This window comes from Lynx rufus, unplaced genomic scaffold (genome assembly GCF_022079265.1).
Source record: "Lynx rufus isolate CCGP_SWC_20201006 ecotype Redwood Valley unplaced genomic scaffold, mLynRuf1.p SCAF_7, whole genome shotgun sequence".
In the NCBI taxonomy this organism is placed as follows: domain Eukaryota; kingdom Metazoa; phylum Chordata; class Mammalia; order Carnivora; family Felidae; genus Lynx; species Lynx rufus.
In genome coordinates, this window is record NW_025814889.1 from 34,273,118 (window position 1) to 34,296,023 (window position 22,906).

At 49.0% G+C, this 22,906-nt stretch overlaps 1 protein-coding gene across 1 annotated transcript in view; it reads left to right on the forward strand.

The window, feature by feature from the left end:
* The window catches only part of MICAL3 (microtubule associated monooxygenase, calponin and LIM domain containing 3), a 120,606-nt gene that overhangs the window by 69,229 nt on the left and 28,471 nt on the right, over nucleotides 1-22,906 (forward strand). Inside the window, exons 21-25 of the mRNA XM_047066980.1 lie at nucleotides 7,916-8,166; nucleotides 17,496-17,609; nucleotides 18,382-18,528; nucleotides 18,993-19,075; nucleotides 20,625-22,476. Coding sequence (XP_046922936.1) covers nucleotides 7,916-8,166; nucleotides 17,496-17,609; nucleotides 18,382-18,528; nucleotides 18,993-19,075; nucleotides 20,625-22,476 — 2,447 coding nt within the window. The remainder of the gene's footprint in view (nucleotides 1-7,915; nucleotides 8,167-17,495; nucleotides 17,610-18,381; nucleotides 18,529-18,992; nucleotides 19,076-20,624; nucleotides 22,477-22,906) is intronic.

Genomic DNA, 22,906 nt, shown 5'->3' on the forward strand with positions numbered 1-22,906 from the left:
CCCTATGCCTCTGTTCCCTCATCTGTGAAATGAAGGCAATACGAGTACTTTCCTCACAGAATTGGTGTGAGGATTAAATAGTATAAAGGGTTTAAAACAGTATGTGGCACATGTAAGTGCATGTTGATGGTGGTTGCTTTTATTACTACTTTGCATGGCGCTGGAGTATTTACAAAGGACTTCTGTATCCATCACCTCACTTGGTCATCCTCACAGGAATCCTGCAAAGTAGACGAGAACGTTTATCTTACCACTCTGTGGTTAAGGAAACACATGGGGACTAATATTAGGATCAAGGATTGACTAAGGTTCAAACTCAGGTTTCCTGGATCCCAGTCCAGGATTCTTCCTGTTCTCCCTGCTGATCTCCCCCTTTCCATGCAGTTCCCTCTCGTCATCTTGTTAGCTGGTAAGAACACAACCCATCAGACTTAATGCAGAAATTCAGTAAGTAGTTCTTTTTTTTTTCAACGTTTTTTTTAATTTATTTTTGGGACAGAGAGAGACAGAGCATGAACGGGGGAGGGGCAGAGAGAGAGGGAGACACAGAATCGGAAACAGGCTCCAGGCTCCGAGCCATCAGCCCAGAGCCTGACGCGGGGCTCGAACTCACGGACCGCGAGATCGTGACCTGGCTGAAGTCGGACGCTTAACCGACTGCGCCACCCAGGCGCCCCAGGTAGTTCTTGAACACCTACCATGGCCTTAACACTTTGTCTTTCATTGAAAAGGTAACAGGGAAAAAAAATAAATAATAGTCCCAGGTCCTGCCCTCAGGTGTTGTTTGCAAATTTACTGGAAGAGAAAGGACTTCCACAAGGGAACAACAGAAACCTAAAGCAGTGTGCTGTTGAGGGGCAGGTGGTTCAGTAGAAGAAGCTTCAGGGTTGGAATTAGGGGCTTCTGTGAGGACACCAGTTCACCCTGCAGTCTTGGGGAAGCCACATCACCTCTCCAGGCTTTGCCTTATCATTGAGACACCAGCGGGATGCTTCTTTGTTGCCATGAGTAAGGAAGGGAATGTGTGCGGTTAAAGAAAGCAGTGCTTTTTTTTTTTTTTTTTTTTTTAAGTTCCAGGAATGTTCTTAGGGTGTCTGCTGGGCAGAGCTACTTACAGCTGCATTCCACCACCTCACACATACTTTGGATCAACTGCTTCTTGGGCTGGCCTCAGAGACAGCATTTCTGTGCATTGTTGGGCAGCCTCCCCCTGGGTACCTGCATTTCAGAAGCCATCACCACATACACACTGTTGTCACACAACTACATCTCTACGCAGAACATCCACAGAGCATGTGTTCCTGCTCTGTGTCGATGAGGGAGAGCCCACTCTCTGCAGACCTAATAGCTTAGCCTCAGGGTGAGTGTGGTCAGCCAGCTTTTCTGCCATTGTGATTTTTCCTCCACTGTGATTTGTAAACTAACAGGGAACGAGGCAGCAGTATGTAGCAAGGACATTTCAGGAAGGCTACACCGTGGCACATGTAGCAGGGTGCAATAGGAAAGGCAGGATAGAAGAATATGAAATCAGTCTGCATCAAATGGTGTCTGCCTCTCTTTTTTTTTTTAAGTTTATTTATTTATTACTTAAGCAATCTCTACACATAGCATGGGGCTCAAACTCCTGACCTCGAGACCAAGAGTCACATGCTCTTCCGACTGAGCCAGCCAGGTGCCCCAAATGGTGCCTGTGTCTCAAACTCGACAGCAACAAGTGGCATTAGCTCTTTGCAGAGTGAAAAAACGGTCTCTTAAACCGAATTGCTCAGAGGGAGGAGCCACAGATTTTGTCTTATTTCCCTGAGGGCAGTGATCAGATGCAGACAGTGTATCATGTATTTTCTCCATCTTCCCTACAGCACCAAGCAGAGTTAGGTGCATTCTCAGCCCTCAGACCTTCCTTGAAGATGAGGAATGACTGTTTTAAGGAATTCACTGGTCCAATCCAGGAACTCACTTTTGACAAGTTTAAAGAACTCTTAACTTCATCGTCTGCTTGGGGGAGCATTGCAGTATCATAATTCAGAGCATGACATCGGAGTCAAACAGACCTGTACTTGAAGCCTTGTTCTACCACGTAGTAGTTATGGCCACATTTCTTGGCCTTTCTGTGCCTCGGTTTCCTCATCTGCAAAGAACACTGCACCTCATTGGTTTGTTATGAGGATGAAATCAAATAAAACAACTGACACAGTTCATGGTGCCCAGGGAGCACTAAATCATTGCCACCTCTACTGTCACCACCGTAGTGCATTGTAGCTCTAAGCACAATACAGGGTATCCCTCACGAGGAGGGGCAGGGCCAGTGATTCTTGTATTGGGTTCCTTAAACGGCTGGTTTAAGTGCCACAAGTTGGGTTTGGCTTGGCCCTAGGGCGGTGCTGATCAAACTTTGCTGGCATCAGAACCACCCAGAGGGCTTGTTAAGCCAAAGATTGCTGGGCTGTTTTTTATTCAGTCATTTGGGGTAGAACCCAAGATTTGCATTTCTAAAAAGTTCCCAGGTAATGCTGTGGTCTAAAGACCAAGGATGGCTGCTCTAAATTTCCCTGATAATAAGTGCCACCTGGGACATGTGGTAAAAACGTAATTCCTGGACCCTCCCCTGGAGCAGCTGATTTAGTGGGCTTGGGGTGGAGACCAGGAATACCTGTTTGTTAACAAACCCCCTAGGTGAGTCTTAGCTGCTTTGTGGTTTAGTTTGCACAGAGACTATTGGCCCAGACCTAATTAGCTCCTTGATCCTTCCTTGGATTGGGGGAGGGGGAGGGGAAGCATCTTCCAAAGGAGACCCTGGAAATAGTACTTTTACTTTTCTCTGGAACAGAACAGGTGCCTGAAGACAAAAGAAAACTGGCTTTATGGTTTTAGTTTTGTTTTTCCCTGATTGCCTGTCTGGAAAACTTTGCCCCAGGCAATGAAGATGGCTTGTGCAGTACCCATCTGCTGAAGTCCTCAACTGTTTGCACATTGCTGGCTCTAAAGAACAAGTTAGCACTAGAGCAAACAGGTATCCTTTCCATCCAGATGGGACAACCAGGTTACAGAGGACTCCCCAAAAGTCGATGACAGGCCAGCCCAAAGGGGCTTTGCTCTCCATCAGAGTAACACAACAAGGAAAAGCCCCTCCTTCAAGACTCACCAACATAAGTGGAAATTCCTGACCGTTCCCTCTCTTCTCCCTTATCCCTTCTCCAGTGGAGGCAGTAATGTGAGCCATTGCTGAGCAGGATACTGCTTTTAGCATGGATTAAATGTTCATCATGTAATGATTGCTGGACAACATACATCTTCTCCAGCAGTCTGCTTAGCAGTATAATGTTTACACAGTTGTCAGAGAGGGTGGGATCTAGGAGTGGACTCTCTGATTATGAGTGGATTCGTTTAAAAATGAAAGCCATGATTCCCTATTTTCCCTTAAACCATCTAAGAACTTCATGTGCTGTTTGACATAGCAGCCTGCTTCATTCACAGTAGGACCTGCCCAGATTTCCAGTATCCACTTTCTGAAGTTAGACCCAGGCAGCCAGGAGACTGGTCATGATCTTGCTCCTGGGTTTGCCACCCTGACAGCTGCTAGTGGCTGAAGAATTCTTGGGTTGTTGGTGAACAATCCAAGAGGGCACGGTATGACAGGTGCGGACACCAGAGGGAATCCTGACCTCTCACACCAATGATCCAACCGTTTTAAGCTTCAGTGGCCTCATTTGTAAAAATGACGATATTAATATATCCTGGAGTCCTAGAGTTATTGTGTAACTGAGTGACCTAATTCATGTGAAGTGCCTTGTGCCACGTGGCACTTCACCAGGGCTCAGTAAGTATTCACCATCACTACTGTGATGATCACCGTTGGCCTTTCTCTGGCACAGCAGAACCTCTGTTCAGCTCATAGAAGTCTGGAGCAAATCTTGTTTTTTTAGAATCTAGTCCATGTGCCTGCTGGTCTTACTTCCTCCTATCAGGCCCCACCATAGCCTCAGTGAGAAGATGGCATCTGATAGGGAGTTCAGGTAAAGTGCTTTGAGATCATTGATCAGATATAAATTGCAGCAGGGAGGATTTTTGCAAGGTGTCATTGTAACTCAAAGGCTCTGCTCCTACTGATGGACTTCACCAAGGGGCATCAGAGGTATCATCTGACACCTGTAAATTTAGGTAGCAACCTGCCCTGGCTTTCTCTGGTTGTGCATCCTTCCTTGCCTTTCTTGGCTGTGCTAGGCACTACGAGCACCACTTCAGTGAGCCAAGCAGACCTGTTCCTGCTCTCAGAGAGAGTGCAGTCCAGGGGAGGTGGACCTACATCAAACAATAGATTGTTACAAATGCTGATCTTGATGACTATATTTTCTTGTGGCCTTTATCTCCTAGGAGGCTATAAACTGAGAGGTCACGCTCTCTTCCCAAAAGGATAGAGAAATTGTTCCCTATGTTGTCTTTTGTTCTGGCATAGTGATCTTCCCACTTAAGATGTTTCTAGGCTGATGTCCAAGTAGGGGTGAGGGGGTCTGCCTCACTACAGATTCCTTCTCTGTACCCTTCCCCCAGCCTCTTCAAAGGCCAGACCCAGAAATTCAGGCACTGGGAACAGCCACAAAATGTAAAAATGAGTCTTGAAGTACTGAGTTTACACTGTGAATCTTGCACGACATAAGGAGCCTGGTGAGATTCAGGGGACTGCTCCAAGCTCCCATGGATGTGATGGCTTGGAAAGGAATAGTTGGCAATGCTTGTCCACCCCTCTCCTTCACAGAGGGAGGGAGACTGGTTTGCCTGTCTCAGATTTCCAGAAACAACGTATCAAGGCCTTTCAGAAAGAGACTGAGAGCTAATAGCTTATGAAGAAAGGCAAGGGTTGACCTTTCCACCCTATCTTTTATGCTCCATGCCTCACTTGCTATTCTCCCGTGGTCTTTGAGCTGTCATAAAACTAGCCAGTATCACACTCATAGCTGTGAGTCCCATTGCCCTCATCATAGAGTATTAATTGCTCACATTATGCACAGTGCCACTGCCCTCATGACGTGGCACAGTACAAGGAATGGGCCGTGCTGAAGGCACCTCTCCCAAACAGTGGCAGTGTAGTTCCACTGTGCCTGCCGACTGCTGGAGTTACCTTGTATGCCTGGCTGGGAAGGAAGGACAAGCTGGCCTGCCTTCTGCCCACCTGAAGTTTGAATAAATTTACATAAGATTTAAGATGAGCATAGGAGGCATTCTTATCCTTATTTCATGTTTGAAAGATGTTAAGTGATACACATTGTTGCTAAATAATAAGATAGTAAACAAATGAAAATAATACCTAAATAAATACTGAAAAACAGTCAAAATCCAGATGCCAAGTTTTCCATCGTCCAAATTCTTATGTTTACTCACCTTAAACTGCCTCCTCTCAACCTTTCATTCCACTACAGTTATTTCCTACCTTATTTTATCATGCCGTGTTCGTATCTTATCTCCCTTGAGAATAAGGATCTTTGTATTCTTTGCAATGTGGAGGAAGTGCATTGTAAGTAAAAGACGCTCAGTAAATTTTAGTGGGTGGGTGGATGGATGGATGAATGGATGAATAAATGAATCAAGTAGTATTCACCAAAATGAGCTGCTTACAGTAAGGAGCTGCCTCTTTTTATTTTTGTATCCATTGGTTGAGATTTAGTAAGTACTCAAGAATGTTCATTGAATGAATGAATGAATGAATGAATATGTAAATGCATAAACAAAGAAGTGAATAGCGAGAGTCCCAGAGTATAACACAAACATTATAAAAATCAGTAAAATTCCTAATCTTCACAACGTTTCTACAAGGTAGATGTGAACATTGCCTTCTTACTGATGTGGAGACTGAGGCTCAGCATAAATAATCAGCTCATGGTCATGCAGCTGGTAAGCAGCAGAGCCAGTGTAACACTGAGAATCAGCCACCTGAGAAGTAGGCGGGCATACAGCCCCCAGGGCTGCCCTCAGACTGACCCAACTAAAGTCTGAGAGTTCCCAAAACCACCCTCAAGTTCAATAATTTGTTAGACACACAGAACTCACTAAAATGTGTATACTCATGGTTGTGGTTAATTACAGGGAAGGATACTTACTGAAATCAGCCAAGTAAGGAAGTGCACAGGGCAGAGTCCAAGAACATACGGATGTGGAGCTTCCATTGTCCTCTCCCTACGGAGTCAGGACAGTGTTACTTTCTTGGTATTAACGTGTGACAAAACCCATATAGTATTACTCACCCAAGCCTTGGTGTTCAGAGGTTTTATTGGGGCTCCATTACCTAGGTATCAATTGACAGATTAACTGATTAGCAACATGTTGTGATTGATCTCAGTCTCCAGGCCAGCTAATACTTCATGACTCAATGCCCCCACCCTAAATTGTTGGTCTTTCTGATGTGGCCAGCCCTCACCCTAAATCACATTATTAGACTACTTACCATGACCTAAGGATCCTACGGAAATAAACACATTCCCATCAGGCAAGACCTTCCAAGGGCTTAGAGTTTACATCCCAGAAGCCAAGACAAAGGCCAGACCTCTCTTTGAGTTAGGTAAATTCTATACTGCACAGGTACTAATAATAGCACTGGTAGTGAGGTGTCATTGACCTTATCACACTGTATTCACTGATTCCCTCTCCACATTCACAGCCCCACTCTGGGTGGGGAGAGAGCACCCCCCCCCCACCATCACAGGAAGATGGGACTGGACATCCATCCCATGCCTGATGCTTCTGGGGTTTGAGGCTCTCTCATGCCAGAGGCTGGACCATGCTGGATTGGAAAAGCCAAATTTCCTCTAGCCCAGTCAATGACACATTTCTCACTGAGGGCAAAGCCTCTCCTGAAAAAGACTTTTTGGGAATTATCAGACCATGAAACAGGTCTGAGAAACTTCATTTGTATAATGATGTTTGGGTTTTTTTTCCTGCCTTACAGCTATATTGTAGGGCACTTTTATTTGTGTACCACCTATCGACTGCTTAACTCTGCAGGCAGGAAAGGCGGATAGAAATGCTCCCAGGTGGTGGCCTCGAGGGTGGAGATCCATGGTTTTGGCTTGCACAGGTCACGGCAAGGGTCTTCTCGCATGTAGTGCTGCTTCCTGTTTCAAGCTGAGCTAGGCCATGTGCCATAAAGGAAATGGTGGTAGAAAATGTGGCTGGTTGTCCAGGGTGATGACCCCAGTGATCGGGATATTTGTTTTCACCCTCTCCCCATAGTCCCTGTACTATAACCTTGTGGTGAAAAGCGCCTTTGCTACCGTGTTAACTGTGTATTCCCCATAGTATCCTGTTCTTGGCAGGGCACGTTGTGGGGACTAAAGAACACTGTGGAATTGAATGTGCTGCCTTCCCTCCAGCACACACTCCTTGATTGCCAGCCCGTCTGTGGCTAAGGTTCAGGCCTCTTGGAGGCAGCTTTTCTTTCTCACCATGTTTCCCAGGAGAGCCTGCCAACCCACCTGAGTCAAGTAGAGTTGAGTTCCTCAAACCAGACAGATCACGATGAAAGGAGACTTTCTCTCCTTTCTTGATTCCCAGGGTCTTGAGTTCATATCAAAATGAGTCTGTGCCTCCTACTGTCTCTGAGGGCCTCTGAAACTGGACTCAGTGGAGTTGCAGTTCATTGAATAGAGCCCCCCCTCTGCCCCCGCCCAGGCTGAGCTGTTTGCTCATGTGGGTTTATGTAGGGCTTACTTGTACATGTGTATTTCCTCTGGCCGTCTACTCACTCTCTTTCCTTCCCTTTGTGGGTCTTACCTGGGCAGAAAAGCACACCACACCCCTCTGTGCATGTCCTCTCTCCTTTCCTGCCCAGCAGTTGCTTTGCTGGGACATTTTGCCTCTGGTTGTGGCTTCTCCTTCTCAGTTTTTGTCATTCCCTCACTTTGGTTGTATGGTTGTTTCCCCACAGCAGTTCTGAGTCCGAGATGGAGGAAGAGGAGGAGGAGGAAGAGGAGCCTCTGCCCACCTCCGACCTGGGCGGTGTTCCTTGGAAGGAGGCTGTGAGGATCCATGCCCTTCTGAAAGGAAAGAGTGAAGAGGAGCTGGAGGCCTCAAAGAGCTACGAGCCTGGGAATGAAGAGGAGGAAGAGGAAGAGTATGAGGAGGAGGAGGAGGAGGAAGAGGAAGAATATGAGGAGGAAGAGGAAGAGTCTAGTGAAGGTCAGAAAAAAATCTCTTCTCTTAACTCTGACTCTGTTCCATGCCTGAGTAAGGCTTCTGTGGCTGGAGTCACACCGATGTGCCGTCTACGGCACCAGGGGCGATCCCTCCTGCCTCTCTCTAGCCTTAGATTTGGGGGGCAGGGGAGGCCATTGGCAGTGGAAGTAATGTCCCTTGTGCACTTTCTGAGTAGATATTGGAAGTGGAAGGCAAAGGGTCAACAGCATAAGTACTCCAACCAAATTAGGTCACTCATTCTCCTCTCCTCATTTTCTGTTGTTGTTTTTTTTTTTTTCCTTTAGTTTCTGTTAAAGAAATTTATTTTAATAAAGAAAGGGAATTTAGCTTCCTAGAGGATTCCCTGACTCAGAGTCTGGGCTTTGGAGGCTGCAGAGCACTGAATCTCACTCTGCTCAGAGCTGCTGTCACTGAGGAGGGGCCAGGTGCCTACCAGACAGGGTTCAGTCGATGACAGGCAGTAACATGTTTGGACCAGTGTCCTGAGACGGAGCATCAGTTCCAGTATTAAGTCACTCTGGTTGGCTCTGAAATGTTCTCTTGCCTTGGACTTGAAATGTTTCAGTTCTGCCCCCATCTCTGGCTGTGTGTGTCTTTGAGTGATGAGGAAGAATTTGGTGGGCATCCTTTTTTGTCTCTGTAAGAGAGAGGGTCATTCTTTCCCTGCCCTGTCTGCACAGAGGTCTGGAGGGTGGGGAGGAAGAAACTAGGGCAGGTAGAGACCTGAATCCCCCTGACGATGGTGCCATGTTAATTCACGGCCGTGCTCTCTCTCCAGGGGACATGGAATGGAAGAGAAGGACATGGGCCTTTAAAGCACCAATCCCTCCCAGCCGTTGTCAGAGGAGCACATTAGATTCTGGACAGCCCCGGGCCTCGTAGAGTTGGCACTAGATTGCTCTGCTGCTCCTCCTGGAATTCGATGTGCTTGGCTGCCCAGTCCTATCCCGCAGTCTGGCACAGGAAGGACCGCGTGCTGACCAGATGCAGAGCTCTTCCCAATTACATTACTGAGCTGGTCCTGAGAGCTGTGTAGCCCAAGACACTGCCGAGGCAGGGCAGACAAGAAGGAAGCACAGCCTCTCCCTGCCCCCAAGATGCCCAGGGCCAGTGTGAACGCTCAGAGGCAGGGCTCTTCCTCAGACCACTAAGGGGCTTCTCTAGACCTAGTTCTCCTGCGCTCTTCCCTCCAAAGACAGAGGCTGGGGTGGGGCCCACAGAGGCAGCACTTGGTGCCCTGGCCCTTCCTCCTCCCCGTGATGAGAAGTAAGGTCTGTGCGAGCAGGAGGCCAGGCCGGAAAGCTGGCACCTTGGGTTCTTTTCTCCATAACTGCTGTGTGTGCAGAGCTGTGGTTGGCCCAGGGCTGCCTCTGGGTCCCTAGTAGTCAGAGGTGGTGATTGTGCTCACAGCTTATCCAGGGGAAAGGTACTTTGTTTTTGTCATTATCTCCATCTGGTGATTCACACATTCAGTGGCTTGTAGCCCCACACACAGCTTAGGGTCAAAGCCTATGCCCTTTTCAGGAGACTTTATCCCTGCTTTCCCTCATGCAGACTTAATTTCCTGGATCTGGAACTAGTGTCAAGACCAAACCTGCAGGGAATGGGATTGAACTGCAGAAACACATACCGACAAATTCAGCCAAGCTCTGGGCCTTTGTTCCTAGCCCTTGGTGTGTGTGTATCTTTTGGTCAGTGGACTTCCATGGCTGTGTAGACAGTGACAGGATGTTATTGCCTTGCACCTGAAGATAACTCTTCTCTATTCTCTTTCCTCCCTTCCATTCTCTTTTCTCTTTATCCCCACGCGGGATTCTTGATGCTGTGTTTGTGGGTGTCTGGCTCCCCCTGCTGTAGAAGGGGAGTATTGCCCCTGGGACAGAGAACTCCTGCAAAGCCAGTGGCTCCAGCATCTGTCAAAGGAAGAAGATACGGGTACATGTAAAGGTACCCACTCTGCCCCTTGCCCACCTTCTACCCTGGCTCCCTAGCAGCCATCCAGAATTTGCCTTCAAGAGCAGGTCCCACATTAAAAGATCTGTGCTTTATAAAGCTGCGCGGACAGGCTTTGGCACATGCCTAGCTGGGCACCTGTCCCTGGGCCCAGCCTTTGGGAATGGTCATGTAGCAAATAACATATAAGACAAGCAGAATCAAGGGGAAGTCTGAGAAGAAGACTCTAGAAGCAGTCTTAATGACGGTGGCCCCATGTAGGCCCCTTGTATGCTTTGCTGCAAGTCCCCTCATCTAGCGAAGACTCGGCCTCTTGTAATGCTGAAAAATCATGTCACAGTCACAGCTATCAAAAGTGGGGGAGCCAGCACAGGTGTTTTCATCAGCACAGGTACCCAGAACCTTCCTCCACTGTGTCTTGTAACATTTATTAACAGGAAGCAGAACATTATCCAGGGAGAAGACTCAGTCTCTTCTCTTTGTGGCTTAGAAGATGAAGAAAGGGTCTGCATTTTTCTCTTTGACTTCCCTTCCTTAGTCATGTGACATTCAAGCTATTGGGTGACTTTGCCGTGATTCAACCCCATCCAACACCATAAAAGCCAACTGACCTTAGAAAAATGAATCCGTAGAGACCAGTAGTTCCGACAAGAGAGTGCATGAGGGGCTACCACCCCACATTTAACACAGGATGGTGCCCACATCCACATTTGGTAATCTTACTAGGACTTTCTGTCCATATCACATTCCCCAGTGCTTAAAAATTAAGAGGTTGTGTGATAGTGATGAAGCCAAAGCCAAACTGTCCAGTTAGTTGAGAGTGGGCTCCCATCAGGAATCCCAGACTCCTTCAGATCAGGTGGCACCTGCTCTTGCTACTGAAAAGCCATCTTCCCTCCCAAAATGTCCCCTCCCCCAAGTTGCTGGCTGTCCCTTTATTTTAACCCAACTGTATGGCATGGTCCAAGCACTGGTTATAGGGAGCTTACAGGGCAGAGGCTGCATGTATATTCTTTGGGCTCTGACAGCAGGAATAATCTGAAGGGGCTACTGGTGATTTCTCATTTAGCTGAAAAGGCAGGTCTTGTGTCCAGAGGGGAGCAGTGGTGCACCAAATGGAGTTGTAAGAAAAAGGCTTTGACCTCAGAAAAAGCAGAGAGGTATTGTTTTATTCCTGCCCACGAACTCCCAAAGTCTTGGGAATTTACAAGATAGAGCTCTGCTTCCTCTCCTAGCCACTGCCTCCCCTGTCTCCATTTTCTCCCCATAGCTGTGTCCCTGCCGCAGACCTGCATGCAGCATGAGACCTATTATGGAAGGGGGATTTTTTTTCTCTCTCTCTAGCTGCAAAAGATAAACACTGAAGTACCAACAAAGTACATTTCTGTCCTGCGTGAGTTAGGTGGTTCATGACAGAATGACACTGTCCCATCCCATCTCTCACTTGTCACTTGGCTTAAATCTCAAAGGAGAAGCTGTCAACATGGCAGGTGATGGTAAGCACCATGCTGTGTATCCTCAGAAGGGGCAAGAGCGTTGCATCCTTCGGGATCTCGCGCTGTGCTGGCTAACAGCAGAGTACTCGTGACCCAGAGGGGATGGCCCTCCAGAGGCCAGTTGTGACCTGCTCTTTTTTCTGACTTGGCATTTGGGTCCCTCAAATGCAGATGAGATGAAAAGAGCATCAGAAAGGAGAATTCTTTCTGTTTAGAGTCGGGATATATGGTTCACTTCGTTGAAATTAACAGTGTAAGTGAAGCTTGAAACAACAAAATCAAGCTGAACGAGTAGAAATCGTGTCTGTGTGCGCACGCGTGTATATTCTCAATTTTTGCCTCTTTCTGATTCAAAGTGATCCTGGCAAATACAGTAACTTTTCTTTCTGTTTCCTTTCCTGTGATGTTTCATCCCCTCCTTCCCTTCACTGTTTATTTTCTGCTTCCTTCCTCCACCATCTCTCCCTTCCTCATCTCCTCCACCTCTGACTCTGGTACACTAGTCGGGAGCCAGAGGCTACAGCAGATCATAAATCCAGGCGACCCCTTGGAGATCCAGGCTGATGTGCACTGGACACATATTCGAGAGAAAGAGGAGGAGGAGCGAATGGTACCAACCTCTGAGTCCTCCACTTCTAGAGGTAACTGTTTCAAGATCCAAGGGCCCGATATGCCCCTCAGAGCAGCTCTGTCCCTGCTTCCCCTCTCATTGCTACAGAGGACCCTTCTGGTAGGGACAAAGCCATCAGTTTAATCAAAATGTAAAAGCCAACAAACCATTTTGTTGTCCTGGTATTGTTAATCATGACCACTGCCCTTAACTTTTGTTTGAGGATATGTAAAGTTCTCTATGGGTTAAGAGGTTATGGGATCTTTCTCCATGGATGCAAAATAGTAAAATGAACTTGACCTTGGGAAAACCAAGAATTTGCTTTCTTTCCCCATTTTGCTAGACAGGGTTACTCTGTCCACTTGGTAAAATGTTCTGATGCTTTCCTCCTGTGGTGTGTCTGAGTGTGAATGTACATTGGCAGGACTGGGTGGGGCAGTATATTTTGAACTGAAATGAAGTTTTAAGAGATTTATGTCAAGGAGGCCTTTAAAAATAGCTAGCGTAATATCCAGCTCTAGGTTTTAGGTGAGCTGGCCTGTGCTCCACAGGAGGGTGAAGATGATTACAAGCAATAAAAGGAAAAAATGGAGACAGCTGAGGGATGCGGCGGCTGCCGTGTCACTCTCCACACCTTTGACCTCAGCAGACCTATCGTCCAAATATGGATCCTTGCTGTCATGAACCTCTGTCTCTCACTCGTTTTCACGTTTCCATTCAGGCCTGTTGGGGCCACACACCCTGCAGGACTCTGCCTTCAGGAAACTTAGCCCTTAACGAGGACATTTGATCCTCCCTGGCCCCAAATCTTCACCTCTAGGCAAGACCACCTTCTGTTAACTACTTTTGCAGCAGTATAACCATTCAACGGGAGTGAGGAGACTGGCCCTACTGACCCGGGACGTCTGGCTGGCCTACAGCATGGGGCAGTTCTGCAGCCTCGAGCCACTGTTGACCCTCCCTGTTTTCTCTCTTCTTTTCTCATCCCGAGCGTCCGTCATACAGGCTTACGGCGGGACTCTGACCCCTCATCGCTGCGGGACAAGCCTCTGGCTTAGAACATCTGTCAGGTTCCCTTCTGTTTGGGGCTTTAGGATGACCTCGACTCTCCTCACCGGGAACCCGCATTCCTGTGTAACTTTGTATCTATCGTCTGTTTTAAATTCAGTGCCTGACCTTCCCTCCATTCGCCGCGCAGCAGTGCAGGCCTGGCTGGAGACAGTCTCCGGAGGTAGTCTGGTGATGTTTGTTCTCTCCCCACTCACCATAACCACTCTCTCTCGGCAGCTCTGCTGGTACCTTAACACTAGAATTCTGGTTCTGCTGCTAGTGCATGCCACAGTCGGGGCGGGGGGGCACATGCATGCCTCACTCAGGCGGCCCATTCTTGCATGGACCAGACACGCACCCCACGCCTTTCAGGGAAGATCCGGAGGAGAGCAATAGCATAGACAGGACATAAACTTGTTTTTTACTAATAAAGGTTGAGTAAAGGCCAAAGCTAAAGGAACATCTTTAGCAGTGATTTCTAAAGTCTGCAGAGATTAAATTGTGTAGCAATTGGGTGTGAAAGTAGAAGAATCGGTGAATAGCCCACAAACGCACCAAAGTACAGAGAAGGAGACATTCAGTACTAGGGGACTTGTGGAAGACTCCTCAGTGAAGAGTGGAGAACATAGGATTGTTCTGCTAACAGTAGAGGGACAGGCTGGGTATAACTCGATGTAGCATCCGCTGGGTCTTCGTACTGATGTGCGGGGTTTCTGTAAGTACTTAGGCCAAGAGATAGCTGAGAAACCTTGGTTGTCCTTCCTAAACTTTTCTGGACAGGTATTCCTCAGCATGGGTGATGGCAGTTCTTGACAAGGGGCAGGGAGTTCTTTGCGTTGTAGGACATTAAAAAAAATTTTTTTGTTTAATGTTTATTTATCTCTGAGAGAGAGAGAGACAGAGACAGAGACAGAGTGCAAGCAGAGGAGGGGAAGAGAGGGAGGAAAACAGAATCCAAAGCAGGCTCCAGGGTCTGAGCTATCAGCACAGTGCCCGACACGGGGCTCAAACTTACAAACCGTGAGATGACCTGAACCAAAGTCGAACGTTTAATCGACTGAGCCACCCAGACGCCCCTCTATTGAGGACATTTAACTTTCTTGGCCTCTGCCCTCAAAATGTCATCAGCCATACAGCCTCTACTCCCACCCTGGCCATCAAGGCAACAACCAAAACTGCCCTACACAATATCAGTACCACTTAAAGAAGGGAAGCATTACCCCCTGGTTGAAAACTGTGGTCCTTGTGATTGCTTCTGGGATGCATAGGATTGGAGCTCATGGATCTTTACCACCAGCCTCTTACCAGCCCGTTCCATTGACCTGACACGCAGCAGGAGAAAAGGACACAGGCACACAAGTCAGGAGGTACCTTCACAGAACCATAGGGAGAGCTGAGCCTGAGGCCAGACCTTAGCTCTGTGAACAGAAGCTGCTGGCCATCTCTCCTCATGTTAGCACGTCTCCCAGGATGGTTGGACAAGGTTGAGGTGTCAAGACTTCCCAGCTGGCAGCTGAAATAAACCAAAAGCTAAGTATGTCTGTGATTCCCAGCTTCCATAGTGCGTGGCAGCTTCTAGCACTCTGCACTCCATCTTAACCTGGATTTAATCTCCCAATTCCATCCCTCAAGCTGCGTTTCTCCAGCCTCTGCTGCTGCTGCATTGATATTTCTCACTTGTTTGTTTTTTAATGTATGTGACAATTGTTCCTTTCAAGGTACTCCCAAGGACTGTAGACTTGTTACCCTTCTGACTCTACAACAGACATTTCTTAGCAGCAACTCCGAGTCAGAGAACCACATGAGGGCCAAGGGACCAGGGCTGGGGTCAGGCTGACCTGGGGCAGTGTGACTTGAACAGTGTGGTCTCCTTTGTGCCCGCGTCCAGCGCACTGTCCAACAGAAGTACAGATTGCCATCTTGATGCTTAGCCACTCATACATCTGTTTGAGCATATGTGTTGGGCACAGTGGGCCCAGACGGGATGAGCCCAGGTTCTGTTTCCACTGGGTTGACATGACTCCCAGAGGAGAAAGATTCTGGGGGAAGAGAGGTAACTGTCCAGCCTCTTCAGAAATGGTGTCATGAAACCATGAGTTTGTTACCCAGATAGGAAGCTCAGGTTAGAGAAGGCACAGAGACTTTTGTTCCTAAGAAATCTCACTTCCTGGTGTTTGATGAACTACAACAGCAAAGTTATCGTGCAAAGGTTTTAAATGTTTGGAAATAATTGAGTAGTTTCACCCCTAATATTTTCCCCAACAAATGCCACCATCACAGGAAAGCATCTTGGCATTACCAGCTCCATGGGCTGCTCTGGTATCTCAAAAGAAGGAGTGTGACATTAACTATTTGCCAGCCTAGAACTTATTCTGGAATTCTTTCATCTTTCCCCATAGTCCATTCTAAACCTATGTTGTATGGTTCTCCAAAATTAGATGCAAATCATCACCTTATTTTTATAAACTGAGTATACAAAAGGGTGGGAAGCTAATTATACAGCTTAAGGAATTATCTTTTAATGTTCATTTACTTTAAGAGAGAGAGAGAGACCACGTGTGCATGCAAGCAGGGGAGGGCAGAAAGAGAGGGAGAGAGAATGCCAAGCAGGGTCCACACTGCCAGCATAGAGCCCAACGCAGGGCTCAATCCCACAAACTGAGTTCGTGACCTGAGCCAAAACCAGGAGTCAGACGCTTAACCAAATGAGCCACCCAGGCACCCCAGTAATTATTTTTTTTTAACAAAAACTCCTGTGACTAGGTCAAGAAAGCACACATCCCCGGCATCTTCAAAGTGCCCCTTCCCTATCTTCCCCACCCGGCCTCCAAAGGTAGTCACTTGATTTTCCTGGATTTTCGTCATATTCAGACTTTGGTATCCATGCTCGACATTTCTGCCACACTTACTCTGCACATCCTTAAGGTGCCAGCGATGCAGATCCATGAGACTGGACGGTGACGAGAGCACTGACTTGAGAGGGCCCAGCCATTACACGGCCTCTCACTGTGGTACAGCCTTTTAAAAAATCTGAGCTGTGCCACAGCCAGTGCCTCTGCTGCCTGCCCATCCTTGGGCTTTGATCCTCTGGCCCTTGTATATACGAACCTAAGCGTAACCCCTTTTCCTGAAGTGAGAACCTTTAGGAGTGATGTGAGAGTGGCTGTGCTTAGGAGCCTGGAAGAAACCCTCAGGACACCTGAAAGATGGGTCCTGTCGGTCTCGGGTAACACTGGGGCCTCACAGCATCCTATAAAGTAGCACACCTTGCTTTCCTAATTGCTTTGTCTTACTCCAAACTGTTAGTGTGAGTTCTAAGTGTGCAGAGGTTGGGAACAGGTCTGAGTGTGTGTGTGTGTGTGTGTGTATGTGCGTGTGTGTGTGTGTGTGTGTGTGTGTGTTTAGGGGCTGTTTCCTCCTGAGGAAAGATAAGTCGATGAGTGCTTTGCCTTGTCCTGCAGCACTGAAGGGCTGGTGTTGCATCTAGACAGTGAACTTTACATATCCCCTCATCCTCTCCTTCAAGCCTTAAAAAAAAACATTTCTCTAAATTATCCCAAGCAAAGATATCACCTCTACCCGTTGAAAGGGCAGGTGGGTGCCCTCAGGGGTCCATCCTGTTGGTCCCTCATCCATCAGTGACTTCGCCTACACACAGTACTGCAGCTGCTAGATGGAGCAATATGACCATGAGTAAATCCTGTAACTCTCTGGCCTCGGCTTTGCCACAGGCCCTCTGAGTGATTACTGTGAGGAGTAAATGGCGCGTGGCCTGTGAAGCGGTCCAGGGCGTGCTGGCAGAAGAGTCATCATTGCTGCTGGGCCTGCAGAGGCAGCATTTCCCCTCTGCCCTTCTCACACCGAGGCACTTAACAGCAGTCTCGGGGGAAGAGGAGGTGACCAGAGGAAGCTGCCCTTCCTTTTCCACTGGGCCCTGCTGGCGTCGAGCAGTGCTGGTCCCGGGTGTTCAGGAAGGGCCCCAGGCCCTCACCAGCACCCACACTGTGTGTAGCTCCCCCAAGGCTGACCAACTTCCACCTTGGGGTCCAAATCCAGACACTTCACAGTCCATCTCCCCGCCTCTCCTCATGGTCTTCACACTGCAGCCCTGGGAAGACCACCACCAGCTTCCACCTGCACAGACAGTCTCTGTCTGTCTGCCTGTCCTTTTCTTCCTTCCTTTGAACGTTTCTGCTTTACAGTCCCATTTGATGAGAATGACCTGGAGGAAGATGTGGACTCGGAGCCGGCAGAGATAGAAGGGGAGGCAGCGGAGAATGGGGACACAGGGGACACTGGTGCTGAGCTGGATGATGGTACGGGGGACCCCAGAGCCTCCCCTCTCCACTGTGCTGGTCACTCTCTTCCCCACCGTGCGATTGGAACTTGGGAAAGATAATATACATTAAAGCAAAAGCAAGGCACTCTAAAGAGGTGGCCATTAGGTCTCCTGGTTGTGTTCCTTGGTCTGCTGCTAACTTGAATGTGTGTCATTCCCCCTGTCAGCCACCGTGCGGCATAGCCTGCATTCATGAAGTTGTGGTTGAGAAACTGAGCAGATTGGGTGCTTTATAAAAGGGCCTTTATTCAGTGGGCCTCTGAAAGGTAGCTACAAAAGAGATGGTATTTTAAGAATTATAGGCTGGTTGGTTGGGGAAAGGGTGGCAGGGACTAGCCTGGGAGAAATGACGAGTCCAGGCAAGACTGTAAGGGAGCATAGACCTCGCCGTGGTGTTGGGGGAAACAGACCAGTGGTGAGTCCGTGAAGTAAGGCCTGCCCTTCACAGGCACACCCACTATGTTTCTTTCTGTTGTGATCTATCAGGTACCGTCTTGTGTATTTGAAAAGGAAATGGAGCACTGTAGGCTTTGATGAGAGTGCTATGTTGCAGAGAATAAAGGCTCTGAGTCTCAGAACCTCAGTAGGGACCAGTAGGCAGGGCCTAGCTGGGACACAGAACCAGGTCCAGACATCAAGCAGTGGTGCTGTAGTTGATGAACTGATTCGGCTACTTTCTGGGGCCAGTTGGAGACTGGTAAAGAAGCAGGGCCTCACTCAAGTGCTGCTCTGTCCCTTCCCTTTGCCAGATCAGCACTGGTCTGATGATATCCCATCAGATGCCGAAACAGAGCTTCGCATGCAGCACCAGGCAGCAGTGGAGGCGGAGCTGGAGCTGAGGGTATCGGAAAATGAGGAGGAGCAACCTGCCACCACACCAGGGCACCAGGAGAGAGGTAAGCCTGTTGTCTCAGCAGAAACTGCTTCCAGAATTCCTGTGGAGAGCCTGCAAGGACAGGGGCAGCACCGAAGACACAGGTCATCAGAGCAGAGCCGGAGCAGAGCTGGTGCACTGCATACCAACCTCCAAATGGCAGACAGCTCTGCCTGTTGTTGTCTTTCCCCCTTCCCTCTGCACAGATCCTGCGCATGGCTTTGGCCAACAGCCCCTTTCTGTGTGTGCTCTGGAGCTATGAAAGGGTAGAAGGTACATCTCCAAGCTTTGGACACAGATCGCACAAGTGAAAAAAAGCCCATACTTCTGAAATGAGCAGAGGTGGCATCTAGGGACACTCTGGGAAAGGACTTTCTTTCTGTTGACCAACAGTGACCCCCCTGCAGAGCTGGCTGGGAGAGGAGCCCTCAGCGGGAAGGGCAGGGTGTTGTTTCCTCTTATAAATCCTGTGTCTGTTCTGTCCAGGTCCCGCCCAAGTCCCCAGCCCTCCCCGATCCCCTGAGGAGCAGGCTGGTCTGCTCTCCCCAGGCCACAGCCCTGAGGCAGAGGTAAGGACTCGGCGCTCACTGTGGGGGACAAAACTGATAGGATCCTGAGTGGACATATTAACTCCCTCATCTTAGGCCCTTGGTGTCAGCCCATTTTTTTGCATCTTGTACTAAGTGGGGCTGCTGACAACAGGAGTGGCCTTGGGGTTCCAGCTTAGTCCTCACCGTGAGGACAAGGCAGTCTGGGCAGCAGCTCCCTAACCCTGCACTGTACCAATCCCAAACCTGAGTCTTCCCACCATGTCACTCTGTTGTGTCCATGTACCATGCCATTTTAAAAGTAACTTTATTTGTAAATTAAAGCAATAATTGTTGTGGAATCATTGGTTTGATATGATAGATACGTGTGTTTCTTAGCGTTATGTTAAAATGAATGTATGACTTAAAATTTAAAATACTTATCCAGGGGTGCCTGGGTGCTCAGTCAATTAAACATCTGACTCTTGACTTTGGCTCAAGTCATGATCTCATGGTTCGTGAGATCCAGCCTACATTGGGCTCTGTGCTGACAGCATGGAGCCTGCTTGGGATTCTCCCTCTCTCTCTCTCTCTCTCTCTCTCTGTCTCTTCCCCCTCCCCCACCACTGTTCTTGCTCTCTCTCTCAAAATAAATAAATAAACTTTAAAAATATATATGTATTCACCCAGATTACCAGTGGCATGTGAGCCACGCATCGGAGAATGCTACGTAAATAGATCATAGCAGTATGTCCTGTGGAACGTGTTTTGGGAAATGCTATCTGGAGGACACATCAGGGAGGGAGGGCAAACTGAAGACCTGGGTTAGCTTGATTTGGTCTTTGAGATTCCAAGAAGCAAGATGAGTTTGGTTGATTTCATCTGTGAAACTGCGGGAGGTTTACTGGGACTTGCGGGTGGGATGATATAAGGATTCGTGCAGAAATGTCTGGATCTTTGAGCTTCCTGGGAAGGATGATGTGTAGAGTATAAAAAATTGCCACTTGGGGGCTCCTGGGTGGCTCAGTTGGTTGAATATCTGACTCAGTTTCAGCACAGATCGTAAACCTAGGGTTCATGAGACCAAGCCCTGCATTGGGCTCTGCACTGAGCATGGAGCCTGCTTAAGATTCTCTCTCTCTTCCTCTGACCCTCCCCCCTGCTCTCTCTCTCTCAAATTAAAAAATTAAAAAATTTAAATTTGAAAATATCTATTTTAAATCTTAAAGTGTTGGTCCCTATTTTCATACATCAGAGATCTTGAGCTCTTGGGGTCGATGGTCAGGAGTGAGAGCTGGATCCATTAGTGTGCTTTGGCCAGTGTCCATTTTAGTGCACAAAGAATATAGAATGTGTTTGAGGTGAACCAAACCCTGAAAGCTGAGTCTGTTCAACAAAGTAGAGTGGTTTTAAAAATTGAACAAATAGAACAGAAGGGGGAGAAAGGTTCTCCTGGAGCCATTTGGCTAACAGCTTAAAAGGCAGAGAGGAATTTATTTCACAAACACAGGCCCTTTGAGCGAGCTCCCCAAGGGGTCTCTGCTGACCATCAAACTACCTTCTAAGCAGCTTCTGTTTTCCTTTTCTGTAGGGGGCCCGAATCCCACTTGCCTCTGTTGCTACCAAGGTGAAATTGCCCAAGGAGAGCCTTTTCCCTGAGCCTTTGCTCCCCAAAGAGAAGCCCAAAGAAGAAGTGCCCAGTGATGAGAGAGCTGTGCACTCTCCTATCCGATCACAGCCAGTGGCTCTGCCAGAAGCCAGGACACCTACCTCCCCAGTTAGTTCACAGCACCTGTCACCACTGGCCACCTCTACCCCCACCACTACCCAGCTCCCCATTTGCTCCCAACCCCAGCCTTCCTCTGAGGCCACTGTCCCGTCCCCCACCAAGTCCCCCATATGCTTCCAGCCCATTCCAGCCAAAACACCCATCCCCCTGGCTCCCCTCCCCTTGAAGACCCAAGGGGACACCAAGGACAGACTGGGCAGCCCTCTTGCTGTGGATGAAGCCCTGAAGCGGAATGACCTGGTGGCAGAGTTCTGGATGAAGAGTGCCGAGATCCGCCGTAGCCTCGGACTCACACCCGTGGATCGGAGCAAGGTGTCCGAGTCCAGCTTCCCCTCCCCAGCCTTTAAACCAGTGTCCCTAAAATCCTATTCAGTTGAGAAGTCTCCTCAGGGTGAGGGGCTCCAGCTTCTAAAACCTCCACCTATTCCTAAGAGGCTGGGCCTGCCGAAGTCAGATGGCGACCAGCCCTCGCTGCCAACCCCCAAGTCCCCATCTGACAGAGAGCTGAAAAGCTCCCATGAGGAGAGGAGAGACCTGTCGAGCAGCTCTGGGTTGGGCCTTCATGGGAGCTCCTCCAATATGAAGACCTTGGGCAGCCAGAGCTTCAACACCTCTGACTCTACCATGCTCACTCCTCCTTCAAGCCCACCCCCACCCCCACCCCAGGATGAGGAGCCCGCAACTCTTCGAAGGAAGCCATATCAGATTTATGAGCATAAGGAGACCGAGCCCAAGGCCTCAGTAATCCCACCCCCACCACCTGCATCCTTTATGAGGGCCCCCCGAGAGCCTGCCCAGCCCCCTCGAGAGGAGGTGCGGAAGTCGTTTGTGGAGAGTGTGGATGAGATCCCCTTTGCTGATGACGTGGAGGACACCTATGATGACAAGACAGAGGACTCGAGTCTGCAGGAGAAGTTCTTCACACCCCCCTCTTGCTGGTCCCGCACCGAGAGGCCCCTCCATCCACCCCTAACCAAGGAGAATGGTAGGTTGCCTACTCTGGAGAGTGGGGTCCAGCCACAGAAGAGGGTCCTGCCCTTAGTCTCTCCAGAAGCCAAGGAGCTGGCTGAGGAGCGCATGCGAGCCAGGGAGAAGTCTGTGAAGAGCCAGGCGTTGAGAGACGCTATGGCCAAGCAGCTGAGTAGGATGAAGGAGATGGAGATGGCAGCTGGGACCTCCAGGCCCCCAGGAGGCACCTCCCGCAAAGCCTCCTCAGTTCCCTCCAAGGGCAAAGAACTTGGCCTCGAGTCCCCTAAACGCCCAGTTCTCAAAGGCCCCAGGGAGCCCACCCTGAAGCATGAAGCCACTAGTGAGGAGGTCCTCTCCCCTCCGTCGGACTCAGGGGGCCCAGATGGTTCAGTCACCTCATCCGAGGGCTCCAGTGGGAAGAGCAAGAAGAGATCGTCACTCTTCTCCCCCCGCAGAAACAAGAAAGAGAAGAAGTCCAAAGGTGAGGGCCGGCCCCCAGAGAAGCCCAGCCCAAACCTCCTGGAGGAAGCAGCCGCCAAACCCAAGTCCTTGTGGAAGTCAGTCTTTTCTGGGTATAAGAAGGACAAAAAGAAGAAGGGTGATGACAAGTCCTGTTCCAGCACCCCTTCCAGCGGTGCCACTGTGGACTCTGGCAAGCACAGGATGTCTCCTGTCGTGAGAACAGGTACGTCAGCACCAAGGGACCCTTCCTGGGGCAGGGCATAAGGTGTGTGTTCTCAGCCATCGGTTCTTCTCTTAAGATCCATTTCCTCATGCTGCCTCCCTAAGGGTCCTTAGGAGCAATGCTAACGGGGTGAGGGAGAAGGAAACTGAACCATGAGCTCACACAGCGTATTCTGTGTGATAGACTAATGGTAAAACCCAGCTCGAAACTGAGTAAGGGAGACTCGGGAGGTTTGTGCACTTCCTCAAGTCACACCACCTCAGAGGAGAGCCTGATTCTGAGCAAGGCGGAGCGCAGTGTTGCCGGGAGGAACCAGGCAGGCCTCTATTCAGTGTTAGCGCTGCCCCGGCCAGCACAGGTGTCAGCCTCCAAGCTCCTGGCTCCCCACTATGGGTTAAGAGCCACTCAGACTGGAAAGAAATAAAATCTG